General features: G+C 38.4%; 2 protein-coding genes and 1 long non-coding RNA gene across 5 annotated transcripts in view; 2 read left to right on the top strand and 1 right to left on the bottom strand.

The window, feature by feature from the left end:
* Positions 1–936: 936 nt before the first annotated feature.
* Positions 937–3,871, top strand: LOC146486935 (uncharacterized). Its single transcript, XR_014858227.1, has 3 exons — positions 937–2,697; positions 2,910–3,458; positions 3,551–3,871. It is a non-coding gene; the product is annotated as an uncharacterized LOC146486935 (long non-coding RNA).
* A 134-nt stretch (positions 3,872–4,005) lies between these two features.
* Positions 4,006–9,280, bottom strand: LOC146486934 (collagen triple helix repeat-containing protein 1-like). 3 transcript variants are annotated; one of them, XM_085090706.1, is made up of 4 exons: positions 9,136–9,280; positions 5,487–5,609; positions 4,704–5,033; positions 4,006–4,573 (listed from the first exon to the last, which is right to left on the bottom strand). In XM_085090706.1, the coding sequence occupies exons 1-4, from the start codon at positions 9,190–9,192 to the stop codon at positions 4,220–4,222; spliced, it is 864 nt and encodes a 287-aa protein (XP_084946832.1). In that variant the 5' UTR covers positions 9,193–9,280; the 3' UTR covers positions 4,006–4,219. The 3 variants fall into 3 exon arrangements, with proteins under 3 accessions (XP_084946832.1, XP_084946841.1, XP_084946846.1); XM_085090715.1 differs by having other exon boundaries at positions 4,704–5,030; XM_085090720.1 differs by lacking the exon at positions 9,136–9,280 and adding an exon at positions 5,721–5,952.
* Positions 9,281–12,417: 3,137 nt separating this feature from the next.
* LOC146486933 (MFS-type transporter SLC18B1-like) overlaps positions 12,418–20,197 on the top strand; it is a 30,772-nt gene continuing 22,992 nt past the window's right edge. The window contains exon 1 of the mRNA XM_085089450.1: positions 12,418–12,585. Coding sequence (XP_084945576.1) covers positions 12,418–12,585 — 168 coding nt within the window. The remainder of the gene's footprint in view (positions 12,586–20,197) is intronic.

The following is a 20,197-nucleotide window of genomic DNA, read 5'->3' as shown; positions in this document are numbered from 1 at the left end:
TGCTGGGAGCATGGCAACGTGGAAAACAAAGAATAAATTAGTCCAATGAGAAGAGTTCGTGAATTCCGTGGGCATCAAGAGTGTCGATTTAGAAGATAAACTTTTGCACTCAACTTTTGTGGGTTTCTGTGTTACCATGATGCAGAGAAATGCCACAGATGGTCATGTGTTCGTAAGAACGGTTCCATATCAAATAATGGAGAAATCTGCTAAACGGATGCGTTTTTGTCATTTCTTTCAACGACAAAGATGCGAAAACCAAACATTAGTTTCCACTCCCCCACCGACGCAGGACCACAGCTAGCGATACAAGAAGCGGTTGTATTCGCGGGCTGAATATGTACATGACTGAATATGAATATATGAAACATATATTTGAACTGCTGGTGAAGAAAAAAGAAAGGCCCTCGTCAGTTGTGAAAAGAAAGCTCGAAAAAAATTAAGGCTTGAACGAGATTCGAACCCATGACCTCTGCGATGCTGGTTGCCGTACTCTACCAACTGGGAGCAGGGGCCCGTTTCTCGAAAGTCCCGTAACTTACCGGGCCCAGTAAGTATATTTTTAAATGTTTTTTTCGCCGATTACACTGTGATTACGGACATGGTACTTGGCCAATGTGTTTATAGAATTGTAAGATTTTAAAATTTAGTATTCAAAGCTAACATAAATTGACTTCTGTTAAGAAACATTTATCACCAACATCACCGTATCGGGCCCGGTAAGTTACCGGGACTTTCGAGAAACGGGCCCCTGGTCATATTGCGAGTTCGTGATATACCCGTGAAGGATGAATAAATGAATGTGAATATATGAAACATATATTTGAACAGCGGGTGGAAGATTAAATAGAAGAAGGATCCTCGCAGTTATTTACGCAACTTAAGCAGTTGCGAAAAGAAATCCTGGTTTTTTTTCAGGCTTAAAGTTGTGTAAATAACTGCTGGGGTCTTTCTTCTATTTAACAATTGTTGACTGTAACAAATGGTCGAAACTTAGGTGACACCAATGGTGCTTTGTTTTCATCAACTGTCGTCTTACATTGATTTATAGTTTCCACGCGTTGAGACATTTGTGATGACGTGAACAAAAAATTGCAAACTAATTAAGCCACCTTCGACCGGACGAAGCTACCCTGCTTAAATTAAAGTGTATCCTGTTCTGCTCTGTGCCGAAGAACAAGAGAGACGAGACCGCAGCCCAACATTTCGTCAATTGTTGAATCATATTTACCCATCGAAGAGGATATATGGACCTTGGTTTCTCCAACTGTTTTTTTGAGGTTTGTGGATGATGGCTTGATGCAAGATTTATCAGCGTTTGAAATAGCCTATCGGTTCAGTATCGTGTCTTTATATCAGTTTGAACAATCAATAGATGTGTGTAATATTTGGGTAGCTTTAATGAATTGAGGGATAAAGCCACTGTATAATATAGGTGATTACTCCAGATACGAATGAGCTTTTTGTGGAAAATGAATTAACTGATTCTCAGATATTCTGATCGCAAGTTTTGCTCAAGAATCGGTTAGTATAAATCCCACGATGAATAAAACGATTAGTGCTAGAACTTGCGTAGTAATCTTCAAGTTAACGGACGCTTGACAAAACGCCGGCATAAATTTGTTTTGATAATATAAGCTTGACTATTACAATCTAACTCTAAATAATGATAAGATCTTAAGCGAAAAAAATGGCTTCCTATTCGCTTAATTCATACCATACTAGTAAAAATTTTTGTCCATTACAAAAAAATAATCATCATGATACAAACACTTGAAACAATGCCAAGAAAACCCATTGCTACAAACACAATTTCAACTGATCGCAAAACTAGCCATAATTAAATCCATTGCCTTGGTAACAAAATGTTATCAATGAAATTTGCCGTGCACCCCGGCCCATATTTACATCTTTTTAAAATCCTTTGTTTAAATGTTTTTATTGCAGCTCCTTGTTCACTCAATCCTTGTTATTTTCACCAACTTCGAAGAATCAAAACTGATTTCTGTCTAAAGCAAAGCTAAGGGTGCCCAGATCTTTGTCCGCATAACTGACGCGTCGCGCCAAACAAGACCTCGATCTTCTGAAAGTTAAGAATTTGTTGAGAAAAGAACTTCCATATGTGATCTAACAAAAACATTGTTTAAAAAAAACGCAAAACCTAACTGAATTTTCGGCAATCTCCTGCTGCTTTCGTCAGAGTAGAAAAGTTACAAAATTAATAAGAAATCCAGTTTCCAAATGAAATAATTACTGAGCTCCACGAATAATTATCCTGTTTGAAGAACCTCGTTCCCAGAACGTCCCTGGGAACGAGGTTGCTGTTTGAAGCCGAGGCTAAACGTTCCAACATTGCCCAACATTTGTACAACATCATGCTCACATTAGTCAAACGTCATGGACAACATTTTGTTACCAAGACAGTGGATTTCATTATGGCTAATGTCATCATGACATTTAGCTAGGGTCTAACATGGGCCGCTAAACGTTCTAAAATAATTTGCTAAATCAAAGAACTCTGTTAAAACTTTTATCCGGTTAATAAACTATCCTCGCTCCACTTTTTCAACCAAGTAGATGTAAAGCGGAAACAAATCGTGACTTTGATCAGTTTGGTGGCACGCTTCTTGCCTCGCTTGCTTATCCTCGCACCCAGAGCCCACGATCTTTTGGTCAGCGGTTGGATCGTAGACGATGGTAGGTATTTGATATATGGAAATTATTATGTCCCCGACGTTCATTTCATAGTTGTGGTGTACCACAATTTAAAAACTGTTTGGGTTACGAGGACGAGAATATTTCGCGTTCTAGATCATGGCGGTTGTTTCCATTTGTTGCCGGATTGATTACAATGATGTCTCCGGGTTTGGTTTGGCGGTTGCGTGATTTTTTTTTTTTTTTTTTTTCAGGAGAGTTGTGCAAGTTGAAAGCATTGACGATGAAAGGAAAAAATCCACCACTCAAACTTAAAAAAAGAATAACAAACTATTTAACACAACAAAGCTTCAACGAACACTATCCGTGGACAGGCGCTTTAATGCTTGCACAAACATTGGGACAGTTGCTACCAATTTGCCTGCACGTTTGTTTTGTAGTTTCTACGTTCAGCTACAATCCTTGTGGTGTCATGTTTATAGGATTCTCAATCTGGAGTTCCTTTTTGCTTACAACGGATCCACTGTAGTGAACTGAAAATACTGAAATACTGAACTTTATTTACAGTGGGAAAATATGCGCTTAGCTTAACAGTTTAGTTCAAAAACTGCACCAACTAGTTTACTAGTTTACAGGCATGTCACGATAAAAAATAAATAAATAAATAAATAAATAAATAAATAAATAAATAAAATAGATAATAATTATATACAGAATAAAAAGCAGTTTATGGATGTTGCACCATCGTATTATGGATTCGTTTTCTAAAAGTTTTAAAATCATAGAAGACAGATCTAGAGACAGTGTAGCCTGCGAACGCAGACGTATTTCCGGCGGCGGAGAGAATCTCGACAGCCGGAAATACGTCTGCGTTCGCAGGCTAGAGACAGTGAAGCTAGAGACTGAAAATAATCTCGTTCGCCGAGCGAGTGCTTTACAGAAATGAAAACTACTGAGCAGTATTTTCAGTTTCAAGGCCCTGTTATTTGTGCTTTACAACAGGTTCTTCCAACGTGGTTTGAGATGGATGGAATTGTGAACTACGTATAGACCCTATGCAAAATGGCTGACATTTTAACATTCTTTTGTTTGCATTCGAATTAACCTTACTAACCTCATTCTTGAGTTCAAAAATCAAAACCATATTTCACCTTGTCCTCCTTGTCCTAGTCCTTCTAATTTGAATGCAGACAAAAGAATATTAAAATGTCAGCCATTTATTCATAAAGTCTATACGACCTTTCACATAGTAAATAAAAGCTCTTGGGCCTCAACACCTTTTCTGCATACTTGAACTTGGAAAATTAATAGTTTGAAGCTGGATAAGATGACGCAAAAATCCAGAGCAAGCAATTTTTTTCCTGTCTTTAATTCAGCATAAGTTCGCAGTAACAAACCTATAAAGTTTAGCATTTTCCATAAGATAAAAAATATTTTTTTCTGGAAATTCGGAGACCGTAGTTCATAACAACAACAACAGATCAAAATATTGTAAAGTTGCTCTCGCTATAACTCTACCTCACAAAAAGCGCTTTTAAACAGTTGATAGCGCATCATGAAGGATCTAAGCCTGCCCTCTAGGAACCTCTTCGACAAAGATCCGGGACACTGAAATGTATCCGGTGTAGGCATCAGCAGCGCGATAACTCTGGCAATTGCCAACCCAGAATCCCACGCGAACCGTACCTTTAGGGATGTCGCTACAGTGGCCCTCAATATGGCGGACGCGATGAAGATCTTGAGAGCCACCTTGTTCCATGTACACTATACCGTCAATGGGTAGAGGGGATGAACATTCGGCACCGTTGAAAGTAAAGTACCAACGTTTGCAGCAAGCGGTACAATGGTAGATTCTTAAGGCACCGGTCCAGTAAACATGAAGGGCTGTATCAGAGAAGTTCTTGGCGAACACACAGTCCTTTTCATGAAAACATGACATAGAAAAGTAGATTAGTTTATCTTAATCGCGTAATAAGCGAAGCTTTTCTTAATTACTGTTGGGAAATCATAGTTTGATAGGATATCTTGGACGCTGCTTCAGCACTTACCTTGATTAATCCATTGTCTTTGCCATCGTTCAAATTTTTCCAGGCACATTCTTTCCAGTTTTTAAAAGGCATCGGACCAAGCTCTCCTTTATGGCCGGGTGGACCTTGGACTCCAGGTTCTCCTTTAGCACCTTGCTGCCCCCTTACACCAGAGGGGCCCATATCACCAGAAGGTCCCTGGGGTCCAATCTTTCCCGGCCATCCCTGGTCACCTTTGGCTCCGTCACGCCCATCACGCCCGTCACGTCCGTCACGGCCTGGTGCCCCAGGTGAACCAGGGTTTCCGTGCATGCCGGGAATGCCACATCCATAACAGAAGGAAGGTGACTGCTAGTTTGGAAAAAGTAAACAAAGAAAATTAAAGCTATCACGGTCAAAACATTGAAGGTATATCAATAAAAATACAATGAAATTATAAAAGATTTAAGTTTCATGGCGTCTGTTAAATACCTTCTCTGTTTTTTTACCGATGTTTTATTTATTTATTTATTTTTTTTTTACAGTCCTTCTTTTTAACCTATCGTAAATCATCATTTCACATTTCATCTCAACTTGTTTTAAATAATGTATCCGTTTATTTCCATTTTCACTTAGCTTTTCCAGCCCCTGATGAAGGTTAGTTTTGTCCAACCGAAACATTGGGCAATGTTATTAAAATACTGTAGCTGTTCGATCAGCCTTGCATCTTTCAGGTTGTTTTCTTTAGTCCATTGCTGATCATGATCTGCTGTTTGTAGAAGTGATCCTTTCTAAGTTTATAAAGTCAGTTTTTATAACATTTACCGCGGCTTGGGAGGTTGTCTTGCTGTCGTTGGTTGCTGTCGCAACGCAGATTGTTGTCAGTAGAAACAACAAACTGAACATGGCTATCAGCTGAGCAGATTGGTCAATCGATTTCTCAATAGGCTGTAAATTAAAATATGAAATAATTAGCGAATGCAAATATGCATGCAGATGATATCTGCCATAAAACAGCCTTGTTGTTAAATGGAATGTGGGTAAGGTCGGAGTTCTTACTAATCCTTGGCAACTCCTGCCCTCAGGCACTTTTTAGGATCTCAAAATGGAAAGAAACACAGTAACCCTGATCAATAATCAGCCGCTGAAAAGAGGACATGGACGTCTTCGAGGAAAAGCCATTTCCCATTTTGCGTTTGGATTTCTTCGATTTTCAGGACATGACGAATAGATTAAAGGCCGTGGTCTCTAAAATCAGTAGATATGGAATAAAACTGCTTAAGATGCAAAGAGTTCGGTATAAATAGAAATGATCTGTCCGTACGTTCAAGGAGGCGAGCCAAATTTCGTCAGATTAATTTTTGTGTCTACTGCGCTTGCGCAGAAGACACTAAGCCATCAAATCTTGAAAACTGAAGAAAAAGTTTTTTAAAATCAATAATCCGTAGGTAATCAATAAATTATCGCACTTCCAATCTCAGCCAATCACAAGTGAAAACAGAGCGATTAAATATGTCCGAACATAAATCCCTATAAACTCAAGTCATGGAACGAGGTTACTCAGTGCAGTCATTTTATGCTGTTCGGGAGTGCAGTGAAGACTTGTAGCAGTGGGGATATACGAAGCGTGTTTTGCTGAGGATAAGTTTTAGTTTTGTAATTTACTTTTTACGTAAAAAGTTGGAGGAACAATTTAATGTTTTGGAGAGTTATTTACTTCGCTGGAGCGTTATTTACTTCGCAGAAGTTTAATTGGCCAATAAATTAGTCATGAATCGTAACTATGCTCTTCTAGCACCGGATGAAGCAACGCTGTCTGTTGTTCACAGAACCTTGAAGATGTTTAGAAATTCACGAAGCCACCAACCTTGTTAAAAAAAAGACCCACTTCGGTAACAGATCGACCCACTGGTCTCAAACTCAAGGCACGTTAGCACAGTTACAAAAGCAGAACACAAATAAAATTCGGGAAGGAATGCAGGCAATTGTAAACAAATATCTTATCCTATCCACAAGAATAAATTGCACTTAAAGATATCTTTTTTCCTATATTCCTTTCCCAAACCTACTTTTTTCTCTGTACCTTGGGTTGTTTTCAAATCTATTGTCTTTTAGGTACCGTTTTTACCTTTCATATGTTCTCGATCTTTCCAAATGTGTAGAAGTTGCAGAGATTTTCAGTCAGAAAGGAATGCGAGCAATTGCAGTTTTACCCAACAGCAACACAAAATATGTCAACTTGATTTGCCACAAATTAGTTTGCACATTACACAAGAGTAAATTGGCTTCAAGAAAAGTGTTTCCATATATTCCTGTCCTAAATCTTCAATGTTCTTTAAGCCTTACAGAATGTGTTAAATACAAGTATCGTATGAAATTTGTCGATGTTCTCGAGACTCTGTGTGACAAAAGTCAACATATGGTGAGCTTGCACTTGACAAAGGACGATGGAGGTCGTGATACGATGTATCTGTTGCATACTTGCATCAAGTAGATCTTCATGATAATAATTGGAGGAAAACAGTGAGACAAAGACAAAGAGACTACAAAGCGTATAAAAGTTGGAGCCGTGAACCATCTAGGATAAATTTGAAAAAAAGATTTTAAACGCAATGAAGAAACGAATGATTCGAAGAACTCTAAAATTAACAATCAGGAAATTGTCTCCCCCTTCATCTAGACTGAGAAGCATAGCCGCTAACTATAAAACTTACTGTATTATGCATAAATACAGAAACGATAGTTTCTTCAGTAAGTTTTATTGTAAGCGTCGTAATATTTAGGTAGTCTCCTTGAGTACCGCAGCGAAAAACAAAGAAATCAAAAACAGTTCATTTGATAAGATTAGCTCCTCCGCACGAACGATTTTAAAGAGATATCCAATTATTTCTTACTCAAATTCCTTTTTTTGTCACAGAAAAAGTAAATTACATGTGTTATTAAGGTCAACACTAGTTCAGGATATATGTCCAAACATTTCTTAAGCAAAATCACCAAATTGTCTAAAAATTTGATCATCTCACAAACTATAATGTCTCGAGTCTAAATACCACAAGACCCACTGTTAATTGCGTTTGACATGAATGCCGTACTTCATTTATACACTCTTGCCAAGATACCCGAGCATCTGTATTACAATGAGATAGCAAAACAAACGCTACTTTTATAAAACAAAACAACCACCTGCACACACTGTCACATTGAAATAAGTCCCAAACAAAACGAAAAAATAGTACAAATACCCTCTCCAGTTCTTGATGAAAGAAAACTTGAATTTCATGAGTTATTTTGCTCCATTACCTGACATTCTGCAGTAGACACCTGTACGCATTGCGGACCTATTTTTGTTTAAGAGGTCATTTCCATGCATAGCAGCACGTCCCTCGGATAAAGTCTTTAAATGCGGTGTGGACCTATTTCAAGGAGATTAAGTGGCAGGTCATGGCTCACGCCATGTTTTTGTCAGAAGCTAGAATAAATTAGCGCTCTTTATGATTTATGCATGACTTGACCTTTGTCGATTCCTGGTTATCAGCTCTCTGTCTTCGCACTGTTCACAATCCATAATAACAATAATAATAATAATTATGATGATAATAATAATAATAATAATAATAATAATAATAATAATAATAATAATAATAAATAAGATCTTTCAACAGGAGAGCCCACGTCACAAAATTAATAGAACCAAATACCGAAAATATTCCTACTATTCAGAAAGAGACTCGGAGCTGCGGTGATACATGCACTGGCAACCTGGGTCAAGGGGGCTATTTGCCATTGTCAGATTTTCCCACTGATGAAGCGGGGGATGGTGTTGGTCTATGCGCTCATGGGAATTTATGGCACCTGTTCAGGATTTACTTATGATAGTCTATGATGTCCCTTAATGTTTCATGTTTCTGAAGATTAAAAAAAATTGAAATAACAAGGCAGTTAAACCCAGAAGAGTACTAGCTGTCATCACTGTAAATCATCACTCTTGCTTCTTCTGAACTATTTCACCCGGAGCACGTATCTCGCTCATGCTACCAAGCACGTACAGAAACGTTGTTTATCGAACAAACAGATTCTGGAGTAGTACAGGTCGTGGCCGTATCGGTTGACAAGAAGTTAAAATACAAGATTTCCGATACCACTGAGTACGTCTTGAATTGCCCTTTTTTGTCTTATGCGCTGAAGTAGTCTCAGTATATTTGTTTTTTAGTATGAATTCTTGTGCAAAAACTAAGTAGTGGTTTTCCGTGAATTACCTTAACTGACTAGCTAGAATTGTCACCGATACGAAAATTAAGGACTTGAAATCTTTAAGTTCAGGTGTAGCCCATATTGAGACGTACGTTTAGGAACTTGCTCAGTTTGATTTTGATAATTACATGGTATTGAAAAGCTACAAAAACTCGATAGAGCTAAGCAAAACCTGAGAGTTATATTAGCGCACCTTGCTTGAATAAAACGTAAAATAACTTACAATATAGTGACAATCTCTAATGGCTTTGTATGCGTCCCCCTCTTCAGTCTCAAACATACAAGAATTGAAGATTGCGTGCTTCTTTGCAAGCTTAAATAATGTTTGTTCAGCTGCGTGTCAGAACGCGATTAAAACTAAAAGAAATCCATATCCGGATTTCTTGGCTCGTATTTCAGTCGCTGACTACGACCCTACAGTTCTTCAATGTAATTGGTTGTTGTTCATGGGCAATACGTCATATGGCACGTCTCCTCTGCTTCGTTTGGCATGAGAGGCCCTTCCTGGCTGTGTTGTGAATGTAAACAGGCACAGTTTCTGAACAGTTAAGCGTGCTTGCTGACCACAGCCCTCATTAGAGTGTTAAGCGCGTTGGACTTGCCTCAAGCAAGAGATTTTCATAAGAGATCTTCTGAAGGAATTTTCGTTTGTCGTGTTTATCCAGAAAAGATCGACTTGTATTGACAAACAACGAAAAATCGTAAGTTTAATCATTAAAACTCGATCGGTAAATAAAAAAGGAGAAAAGTGTCATAAACATCAGTGCACGAAAATTGGACGAGGAAAACACCGAGTCCCTCTATGAATTCAAAGATTAACCTCTTCTAGTTCACTTTAATTTTAGGTTTGGTTACCGAGGGTGTATTTTCAACCAGAGAGATGCGTGAGTTTACACGGTTATAAACAAAATCTAATATTCAATGGAAGAAGTAGAAAGCCGATTCTAACACAGTACGTAGTCGGTTGTTGTGAAAATAAAACATCATCAAGCAATCTGATGGGGTAAGTAGGGCGGGGCAAAATTGCCCAGTTCAAAAGCTTTCCACTGCTTCACCTTAATCGCTTGCCCTGAAAATCCACTTCTCGTGCGGCCAACACAGAACTCTGGGTGATCAACAAGACTTCTGGGCCGGGTTCTTCGAAAGCCGTTTAACACTAACCCACGATTATAGGTTAACCAAGGTTTCCAACTCGCTCACTAAAGATTATTTTTAAGGCTCATTTTAATCTAATGGTAAAAAATAGTCTAAGGCAAAACTGAGGGACAAAAATCTTTTCGACGAATCCTTACGAATTAGGAAATATACTCGAATCAAAGTTCACGTCAACTCAGGATTAGCTTAAAAAGCCCGATAAAGTTAATCCTAGATTTACCAGAACTTTGATTAGAGTTTGATTATTAATCAATAAAGGTTCTCCAAAAGATTTTTGTCCCTCAGTATTGACTTAGACTTTTCTTAACCTTTAGCCTGAAGTTAGCCTTTTCAGACCGTGTTAAACGAGCGAGATAAAAACTCCGACAACTTTAAATCTTGGATTAGCGTTAATCGGCTTTCGAACAACTGGGCCCTGGGTAACAATGAGCGCTGGCTAAAGGGTAACTTGAATTTTAAGCGACCTTTGATGCAGAGTGAGACCAGGTGGAGAGCACTCATGTTCAATTGTTGATGGAGACCGAAGGGATATGAATAAATAGCCAGAGGCTTCTTGCTTCTTCACGCAAGGTTTAATTGTATTTTGCAAGGTTCTCAACGTGAACGATTTTCAGTCATAGCAGTCCATGTGCTTTACCACTCTAGTACTAACAGAAACATCCGCAACTTATCCAAGGGAAAACTCTTAGTTCTAAGGGGTAAATTGTGAGGTGAATGGAAATAGTTGAATAATGTTTGTGATACGGGAGGGAATGGACATAGTGGAACGAGATTGAGGGCAGTAAACAAAGTAAAAGTGTACATTTCTGAGGTAAAAAAGCGCTAACCAAGAAAGATGATAACTTCCACTGGGATCACGAGTTAACCTGCTGTTGCCGCACTGATATAAAGCTTTTTTGTTTATTTTTATTATTTATTTATTTATTTATTTATTTATTTATTTATTTATTTATTTATTTATTTATTTTACAAACAAACATACATACGCCAAAACAGGCCATCGTTGACTGAGACATTATTGTTGCCTCTAAGCAAGAAATGCCGACACTCAATTTCTGCACATTATTAATTTCAACATTCTCTTCTCTAGCAGTTTTGGTGGGTTGTATGCCCGAGCTAAAGTTCAAAATGTTTCTGTCCTCTATATTTCCATGCGGCTTTCTTTCTTTTTAAATTGGCTCTCTGGGCATGTTGTTGTTATCCCTGTTTTGTTTTGGGGTTTTTTTTAACAGCTGAAATAAAGACTAGCGAAGCTTTCTCTTCCACTTTTAAGTTCGAAAACGATAACTTCAAAGCATTTAGAATGAAATAGCTACCTTAAGTGAACTGCGTCAACGACGGTGAGAGCACAATAAAAAGTCCATGAACTCGCCAGCAACTGAATGACGTTGTTGGTTTTTTGTCCTACAATTAGCCGACAATATCCGACCGCGCTACGAAGATGGAGTGTCAAACGTGCACTTTTCAACTTCTTGTATCTCTGCTACGTTTAGTCCAATTCATCTAAAACTTTCGGATTTGACTATTTATTTAGTACATTAATTATGTCGCGACCCTGGTGCAGGATGTCGTGATCAATCTGCTCAAATCGTGAAGATTACCTCGCCTTCAACGTGGCACAGAAGGCACGGGACCAACCTTTGGTTTCAATTTTCAAACAAAATGGCGGCCATATCATTGCCTTCCTTCGAGCTTTGAAGTTTGCCGTTGTTGAATGCGATGTTTCTGTAGCCCAAGTTCGTGCCTTAGAGAGAGCATATTTTGGACGAGATGTCATTGGAGTTCTGCCTACTGGTTCAGTAAATCCTTAATATTCCAGTTAATTTCCGACGTCATTAGTTTCAAAAGGCATACGATGAGTTCGGATCAGATTGGCGGACATGGTGATGTGAAAAAAGACTCAGCTGTAATCGTGCTGGCCACTCCGCGGACTACTCTGGGGACGGCTTGGTCGTCCGTCCTTCCCAACTCTCTCACGCTCGGGTGGGTCTCATGCATAACAATCCGAACGATCCCAGTAGGCCTGTGTCACTTACTGCAGTATGCAGGATGTTTGTCCCAGTAACCTAGTTTAATGGCCTTAGCTCCCACAAGTCTCCTGTAGCTCAGTGGTAGAGCAACCGAACTAGTAATCGGGGGGTCTTAGGTTCGACTCCTGACAGGAGCACTCGGATTTTTTTTCCCAGTATGCCTGTGTCACTTACTGAATAATATTATTCTCATTTATTCACCAGGCTTAACATATCCCATCACATGATTCCAGCAGTCTATCATCATTTCAGTCATTTGCATCACAATGACATTTTTCCCCTGAGACGTGATCTCCTTGTCACCTGAAATGTTATTGGAAATGGAAGGTGTTATTTTGGAAAGAGCAACAGTAACAGGTGTAAACGTGTCCGAGACAGAACATTCCCCTTGGAGCGTTCGCAAGATATTGATTTTAGTCTCTTTATTCCTTGTCTACTTTGATGTATTGGCAGCATATTCGGTTTATACACCATTTTTTCCAAGCGAGGTAAGCATCACAGTCATTCGATTAAACATGGCCTTTTATACTCGTAAGTATTTAAAAACTAGCAGTAATCCCAGATTAAAGGAGTGCGTTCGATACCTAACACAGCACAAATTTGGCTTTGGTGGTTTGTTCGTTTCAATTTGACTTGATTCGTTTATTTTTTTTAACATTTTTGTATATGCAGCTTTTCTTTATCGCGAAATTATCATCATGTTGACAGAATATTTGAAGTTTTCTTTCAAATTAATAACCAAAGTTCTACTCAACCCAGCCTCAATAAAAACAAAGTTAGTGGGCGAACGAAAATCTTAATTTTGTGGGTAATCAAAATCTTGAACGTGAGGAATTACTTTATTCTCTCATCCTGAAGCTACAGATTGGGTTGGAAAGTGGCGTATAGTGAACGACACCCGTCCGTAATGGGTCTGACAGAGAAAACATTATTGTTCGAGTGACATTTCGCAATGTTGTTCTGCAAAACAGGATAATCAGAATAATATCTAAAGTTTCTTTTGATGCTCATACCGGCGTTCTTTTTAAAGAACAGGAGATTTTAAAATTCTCTGACATTTATTCATACCAAATATGTAAATTTATGTATCTTTTTAAAAGAAGCTCACTTCCAAATTATTTTCGTGATATGTTTACTCTTGCAAGCCAGATACATTCTTATAATACAAGAAATTCCAACCTTTTCTATATACTTTATTGTCGAACTAATCGATCTTCGAAAATTCTCAATTCGGTTTCAAGGTCCTACGTTTTTCAACTCGCTAAGTCGTGAAATTCAAAACAGTGAAAGTATCAGTTTGTTTGGCAAAAATTCTTTCTTTCTTAGTTAAATTGACTCTTTGTTGAGCTACACGCCTTTTCTTTTTCTTTCTTTCTTTCTTTTTTTGTTTTTTCTTCTTTAAAAAAAATTAATTGGAATTTTCATTCAGTACCCTTAACTTCTATGGTTTATCCTATAGTTCTAGGAAGCCTATAGTTAATAAGCCCCCAGCTTCTAGGCTTCCTAGCCTTTAACACATTTGATCTTGTAAATAGTGTATTTATGTTGTATTTTTTGGTTAATGGCAAATAAATGAAAGTTGTTCTAAAAAAAAATTTTAGAACGTTTTTAATTATTGAGGAACGTATTTACAAAAGGGTATACTATTTATTTCTACTTGTTACTACCATTTACTCGCTATTGCAAAGGTATTTTTCATTCACTAAGCAAAACTCCCGCTGCATTTTGAATGTTGAGATCTAATATAACAATAGAGTTGATGTTCGCGGGCGTAAATATGTTTTTGGCCCGACTCAGGCTCATTTTTAAATGAGTTCTGAGAAGGGCCAAAAACATACTTACGCCCAAGAACAACAACTCTATTACTATTATAATAATTTCAGAGGGCATTCACAAAAGGAATCAAAGACAGTACAGTAAGCGATCACGATATCTTCTGTGAACGCTGGTGGAATCGTGTCGGCGTTTATTTTATTGCACAAAAGCCTTCGTTGTCACAAAAACTTAAAACTTTGGCAGAACACTGCAAAATTTGTCAAAAGGATCTCTTTGCTTCTAAATTTTTAAAAGGAAAAGAGTAACAGAATTTTGTAAACAGCGAAGAAATAGTCACTTACGACTGTTAAAATTTAATGTGCAATTGCAGCGGGTTGCGCTCAAAGAAGACAAATTACACTCATCTCTCCTCCGGCCGTGGAGCTACTACAGGTATTATTTCCACCATCGCAAAAAATTCACATAGACCCCAAGTGCCCCGCGCCAGGCGGGTCTGGCCCGCATTTGAACGTTTAAACCCGCTGACCCGCCGCGACTGAGGAAAAACCCGCATTTGTGTTCAAGCTCTGAATTTTTGATAAAATCAGCCAATTCCTAAAAGAATCTTAATTTTCATGCCGTGATTCCTACAAATAACAAATAAATGGCTCGTAAAACATGTTGAAAAACTACACGAATTGCACCAAATGGCCATTTTAGAGACCCTAATTTTCAAAATTTTCTGGGGGATGTTCTGTCGTACTTTGTAATAATCATCGCACTTTGTAATACCTGTCGCACTTTGTAATAAAACTGTCACACTTTGTAATACTTATCGCATTTTTTAATAACACTTGTGGCACTTTGTAATAAAATAGCTGTCACACTTTGTAATAACAGGTTTTTGCACTTTGTAATAAATTAAGCTGTCACACTTTGTAATAACAAATTGTCGCACTTTGTAATAAACTTTTAAATTTCTTTTGAATAAGGCCCGGTTCATACGTCGAACTTTACATGAGCCGAACCTAATCATTTGGTTCGGCGCATGTAAAGATCGACGTATGAATCAGTTAGGATCCACAGATTTGTATTTGGGTCGACCCGCCGTTCTATTCGACTGCGCCAGTCGAATAAAACGGCAAAAGTTCGACCTCGATTCAGACGTCGAACTTTTCATGTGCCGAACCAAATGCATACGTTACGTATAAATTATATAAATTATATCTATCCCAGAGGTCTGTGCATTCCATCGACTTGGCATGTCCGCTAAAAGACTTCATTCTGAACAAGACGGCGGGAAAAGAGGAATGTGCTCGTTCTTCTTGTTTCGAAACAACTGAATAAACTTGTCTGACATGCGAAAGATTAAAAAAAAAAAAAGAATCTATTCTTAAAGTGCACACGCACTTCAAACCGACAGAAACTTTCCAATACAGGCTATATCAAAGGCGAAGCGTCAAGACTTCTCAGAACAAAATCTTCAAAAACAACATTTGAAAAAAACATTACTCTATTCAAACAGAGATTACGCAACAGAGGTTACCTCGATAACCTTATAAATAAAACTCTTTCAGAAGTCAACCTCCGCGAAAGAATTTCGGCACTACAAAACAAACTAAAAACCTGCAAAAACATTTTGAACTTTGCTATGGAACGTGATCGCCCTTCTGTGCCTAAACTAAAACAATTCAGATGAGTAAATACAGGAGCCATAATCAGGGATGGAGACCGTAAGCGTGGGGTCCACGCGTCCCCATAAGCTTAAGTTGTACCAAAAAATCTATTTTTAGAAAAAATTGCCCCCCCCCCCCCCCTCACGTCATAAACCCGCGTGAATACACGCAAATTTGCGTGGGGCTACTACCTTATATGTGACACGGAAAGCAGCTGAGGAAAAATTCATTAAAGATAAAAAAGTCCTTACCTGCCTGAGTACATGTCCGTAGAGTGTAAGCTTTTTTCATTCATTTAACAGTAGCAACGCACGCAGCGCCACCGTTTTGCCGCCTCCTTTTTTACTATACTGTGAGAGTCATGTGACTGAATAGGCTGCTTATTCCATCTTTTCCCGTCTTCTTTCAACTGTTAACTTTTCTTTGTAAGAGTCTAATTCCTCAAATGTGGGCACTGAGGAGATATTCCGTGGCAGAATTTTAAAATTTGGACGCCATTTTGAACGGGTAGAAAAAAATTTCAATTTCTCCACGCGCGATCTTGGCCGTTTACACGCGTGCACACACGCGCGTAGGGAGCAATTTTTTTGCTAAAAATAGATTTTTTTTGGTATAACACATGGGGACAGGCCCACAAGTCAAAATGGCATCTCGTTACGGTCTCCATCCCTGATTATGGCTCCTGGTAAATGACACTTGATAGAAAATCTGCCTCTGCTAAAGGAGATCTACAAAGATCCTTCCTTACTTTCGTACAGAAAAGGGAGATCTTTGAAAGACGTACTCGTAAGAGCAAATTAGCTTTGAAGGTTATATTCTTCCTATCTCGACCAGTAGGAGCCGTGTTTGGCCTGTCTTTATTATTTTACCAAACAAGCTCTTCCATGTCAGAATTCATCTTTCCCGCCATTTTGAATCTTGTTGAGTAAAAACAACAGCTGCTGACCACGAAAATCTACTTTCTCACTTTAGCTTTAATTAAGTTCGACTTTAGTTAGGTTCGACGTCTGAATCAACTGCCGAACTTAATTATTTGGGTCGTACTTAATAGGTATTAGGTTCGGCTCATGTAAAGTTCGACGTATGAACCGGGCCTAAGATATTTGGTAGAAATTATGACTTGACAAATCCCCCAGGGCACAAATACATTCTTTATTGATATTTTGCTCTGCAAGCTAAACTGAGAGGAAAAAAAAAAGAAAAAGAGAAACGCTTCCTCCTCCACGCTTCTCGCTATTATTATTTTGGAGATCGCACAGCTTGCTTAGCAATGATGGAATGCAATAAGTGAACAGAGGAGAGATAACTCCTTGTTAAAATAAAAAGATGCGCGAGAGGATTGAGTACAAGGGTTAGTAAGGGAGAAGAAGACTTCGAGTGACTCGCTACTTGTTCTACTGTGTTTTTTTTGGGGGGGGGGGAGTGGGGGGAGTGGGGGAAGGAAGGGGAGTCACAGGAATAAAACAATGAACATAAAAAAAAACTCTTTGACAATAAAAATCTTGACAGTCATTTCTTTGTAAAGTTCACTTTTATCTGCAACTGTGCCTTTTTCAAGAAGAAGAAACTCTATTCATTTACTATCCAAAATAAACACTAGACGAGGGATTACCTAGCAATGGAGCGGCTTAACAAAACCAATTTTAAAAGTCATTATTCCAATTCGTGGTGACAAAGTGTTTCTGTCAAGATACATCGTAGTCAAGACAAATAACAATTGCGAGAAGCGGGGAGGAGAACGCGTTTCTTTTTCATCCCCTCAGTTTAGTATGCAAAGTAAAATATCAAAGAAGAACGTATTTGTGCCCTGGGTGATCAGTGAGTTCACTTATTTTCCACAGAACATCGTATTAAAAAGAAATTTAAAAGTTTATTACAAAGTACGACAATTTGTTATTACAAAGTACGACAGCTTAATTTATTACAAAGTGGGAAAACCTGTTATTACAAAGTGTGACAGCTATATTATTACAAAGTGCCACAAGTGTTATTACAAAGTGCGACAGGTATTACAAAGTGTGACAGTTTTATTACAAAGTGCGGCAGGTATTACAAAGTGCGATGATTATTACAAAGTGCGACAGAACAGGGGGGCATGCCCCCCAGACCCCCATAGAAGCTTGCGCCTTCGGCGCTCGCTGCTAGCGCCTGCGGCGCTCTTAACAACACATATGACCAGCATTTCGGGTTCCAGCTCAAACTTGGGATCTATGAATTCAGGCTGAATTTTTTCAGGTTTTCTTTTCGCAACTGTTTAAGTTGCATAATAACTGCGAGGATCTTTCTTCTATTTAGTTTTATCTCTGTGAATAGATTTAACTTGATTGCACATAAAGTCATGGTGGCCATGTTGGTGGTTAGGAACAATAAGATTTTTCTCCTCTGGGAGTTAACTTCCATTTTTATGTGAGGTTTCCATGATATAATTTTATGCTGGTACACGACACACATTTGGTTAACTGACTTCATGGCTTAAATGTGATGGTATGATCTCAACATTCAAAATATTTATCGCTTCAAAGCAGCGGGATTTTCGCGCAGTGTATTAAAAATACCTTTCTAGTAACTAGCAAAGAGTAATAGCAAGTTGAAATAAATAGTATACCGTGCTACGATAGCATTTTTGTCTCTGTGAATTCATGCACACGCATTTCGTTATCTGAGATAAAGGCTTTCAATATGCTAATTTTACAAGGAAACTAATAGACCCATTCGGCTAACGCAACATTGCGTTAGCCGAATGGGTCTATTGCACTAAATTAACAGAATTTCTAGCAAGCCTTCTTCTAATTGTATATTCAATTGTTCTTCCTTAGAGGTGAAAACATATTGTTATATGCATAAGATAAAAAGTAGGATTCAGGAGACTCGATCCAGCGACGATAGAAGTCGCTTCCATTTTTCTGGTTTCAGCTTCTGAAGCTGAAACCTACATTGGCATCGTGTTGTGTAAGTAAGTAAGTAAGTCCATTTTCCGTAAAGGTTCGGAATACCGACGGTTCACCACGACAGGTTACGAGATCTGAGTCGGCTTTATTCGTACGGAAGATTCAAAATGGCTGCCGGGTCTCTCATCAGGTGTCTCATGCTCACAAAGGGGGCGGTTTGTGGTTCTTGGAAGGAAAACACAGGTTTTCAATACTGTAAATCAAAAGAACATTTTCTAAGGAACACTCGGCTGCTTAAGAAGTCAGTGAGTTCATAGCGAAGAAATTCCTGTTCGAGATTGTGTGAAGGCGAAAACACGTGCGATCGCAAAGTGAGTCCATTTTCCGTCAAGGTTCGGAATACCGAAAGCTCACCACGACAGGTTACGAGATCTCAGTCGGCTTTATTCGTACGGAATTCAAAATGGCTGCCGGATCTCTCATGCGTGGATTTTCAAGGTGGCAGTTTGTGGTTCTTGGAAGGAAAACACAGGTTTTCAATACTGTAAATCACAAGAGCAACTTCTAAGGAACACTCGGCTGCTTAAAAAGAAGAAATCAGTGAGTTCATAGCGAAGAAATTCCTGTTCGAGAGTGTGTCAAGGCGAAACATGTGCGATCGCAATACAAGATCTGCAAATCATCACATGAGCTGTAGACGTTCTTGGAAATTTTTGTGTGCTCCTGCAAATCCATTTTACAAAATGCTACAGGTTTGAATGTGAATTTTACCGTGCTTTATACTAAATTGATCGATTTGCCATATTTCAAATAGCTTTGGCGAAATGTTCGTAAAACGTGTTCAGTTTAATACAGTCGAGAAATTGTGCTTTACAATAGTGACTCGCAATTCGCTTGGATCGCTTCACGTAGCTTCACTCGAGGCGAAAATTGTACGAATTTGCTTTTTAGGCGTGAACACAGGTCTGTCTGGATATATTTTTAAATTAAAAAAGCTTATTGTTTGTTTATCTGTGTGTCTTGATTCACGGAATTTCTTGTGACCATGCGATCTTATGTAAACAGCGATGTAAACCATGAGAGAGCCAAACCATATCTATTACATGTACTGTCCCCTGTGTAACACTGACTAGAACTGTTCATTAACCCCTCTGAATTTTATATGACATTGCTTTTATACTGAAATATTCTACAAAAATAAGGCAGTAGCCACATGCCGTCATAGACTACCTTTTATTGACAATGATTTTGTGTTGTTTTGCACTGCTTACTAGACAGAATTAGAACTTTAGAGCAATATATCCGCTATTTGCTTCTAAAAGTTTCTCTTGGACTGCATGTTTAGCATTTTCTTGGTCGCTGACTTTGGTACAGATCATAGTTTGAAACCTACCTGGAAGACTTGAGCTTCGCTAACGCTAGGTCTATAACAGTCATACACAAAGCTTGTGTGATCGCTTGAGAGATACCTATAACGGCAGTCCAAAAATCCCCCTTTATCACTTGGAAAATAACCTTCCTACAAATTTACAACCCCACTAACATGTAACATACCCCTATTGAAGTTACCCCCAGCTTTGCAACTTTATCATAAATGCACAAAAAAGTAGTCAATGAAGCAGACAAATTAAACCTTCATTAAATGTAACAGCCACATATCATTTATTGATCTTTGAAGAGATTCCCTTTCATTTTCTAACAATGACCTTTTTTAGGGTCACTCGAACATAGACAATAACTTTTCATTATAGTAGCTGAAACCACATGCACTCCTTCGAGTG

This window comes from Pavona decussata, unplaced genomic scaffold (assembly GCF_977016875.1).
Source record: "Pavona decussata unplaced genomic scaffold, jaPavDecu1.1 SCAFFOLD_19, whole genome shotgun sequence".
NCBI classification, from domain to species: Eukaryota; Metazoa; Cnidaria; class Anthozoa; order Scleractinia; family Agariciidae; genus Pavona; species Pavona decussata.
Note: the sequence above shows the minus strand (reverse complement) of the source record. Positions and strands in the feature narration are given on the sequence as shown.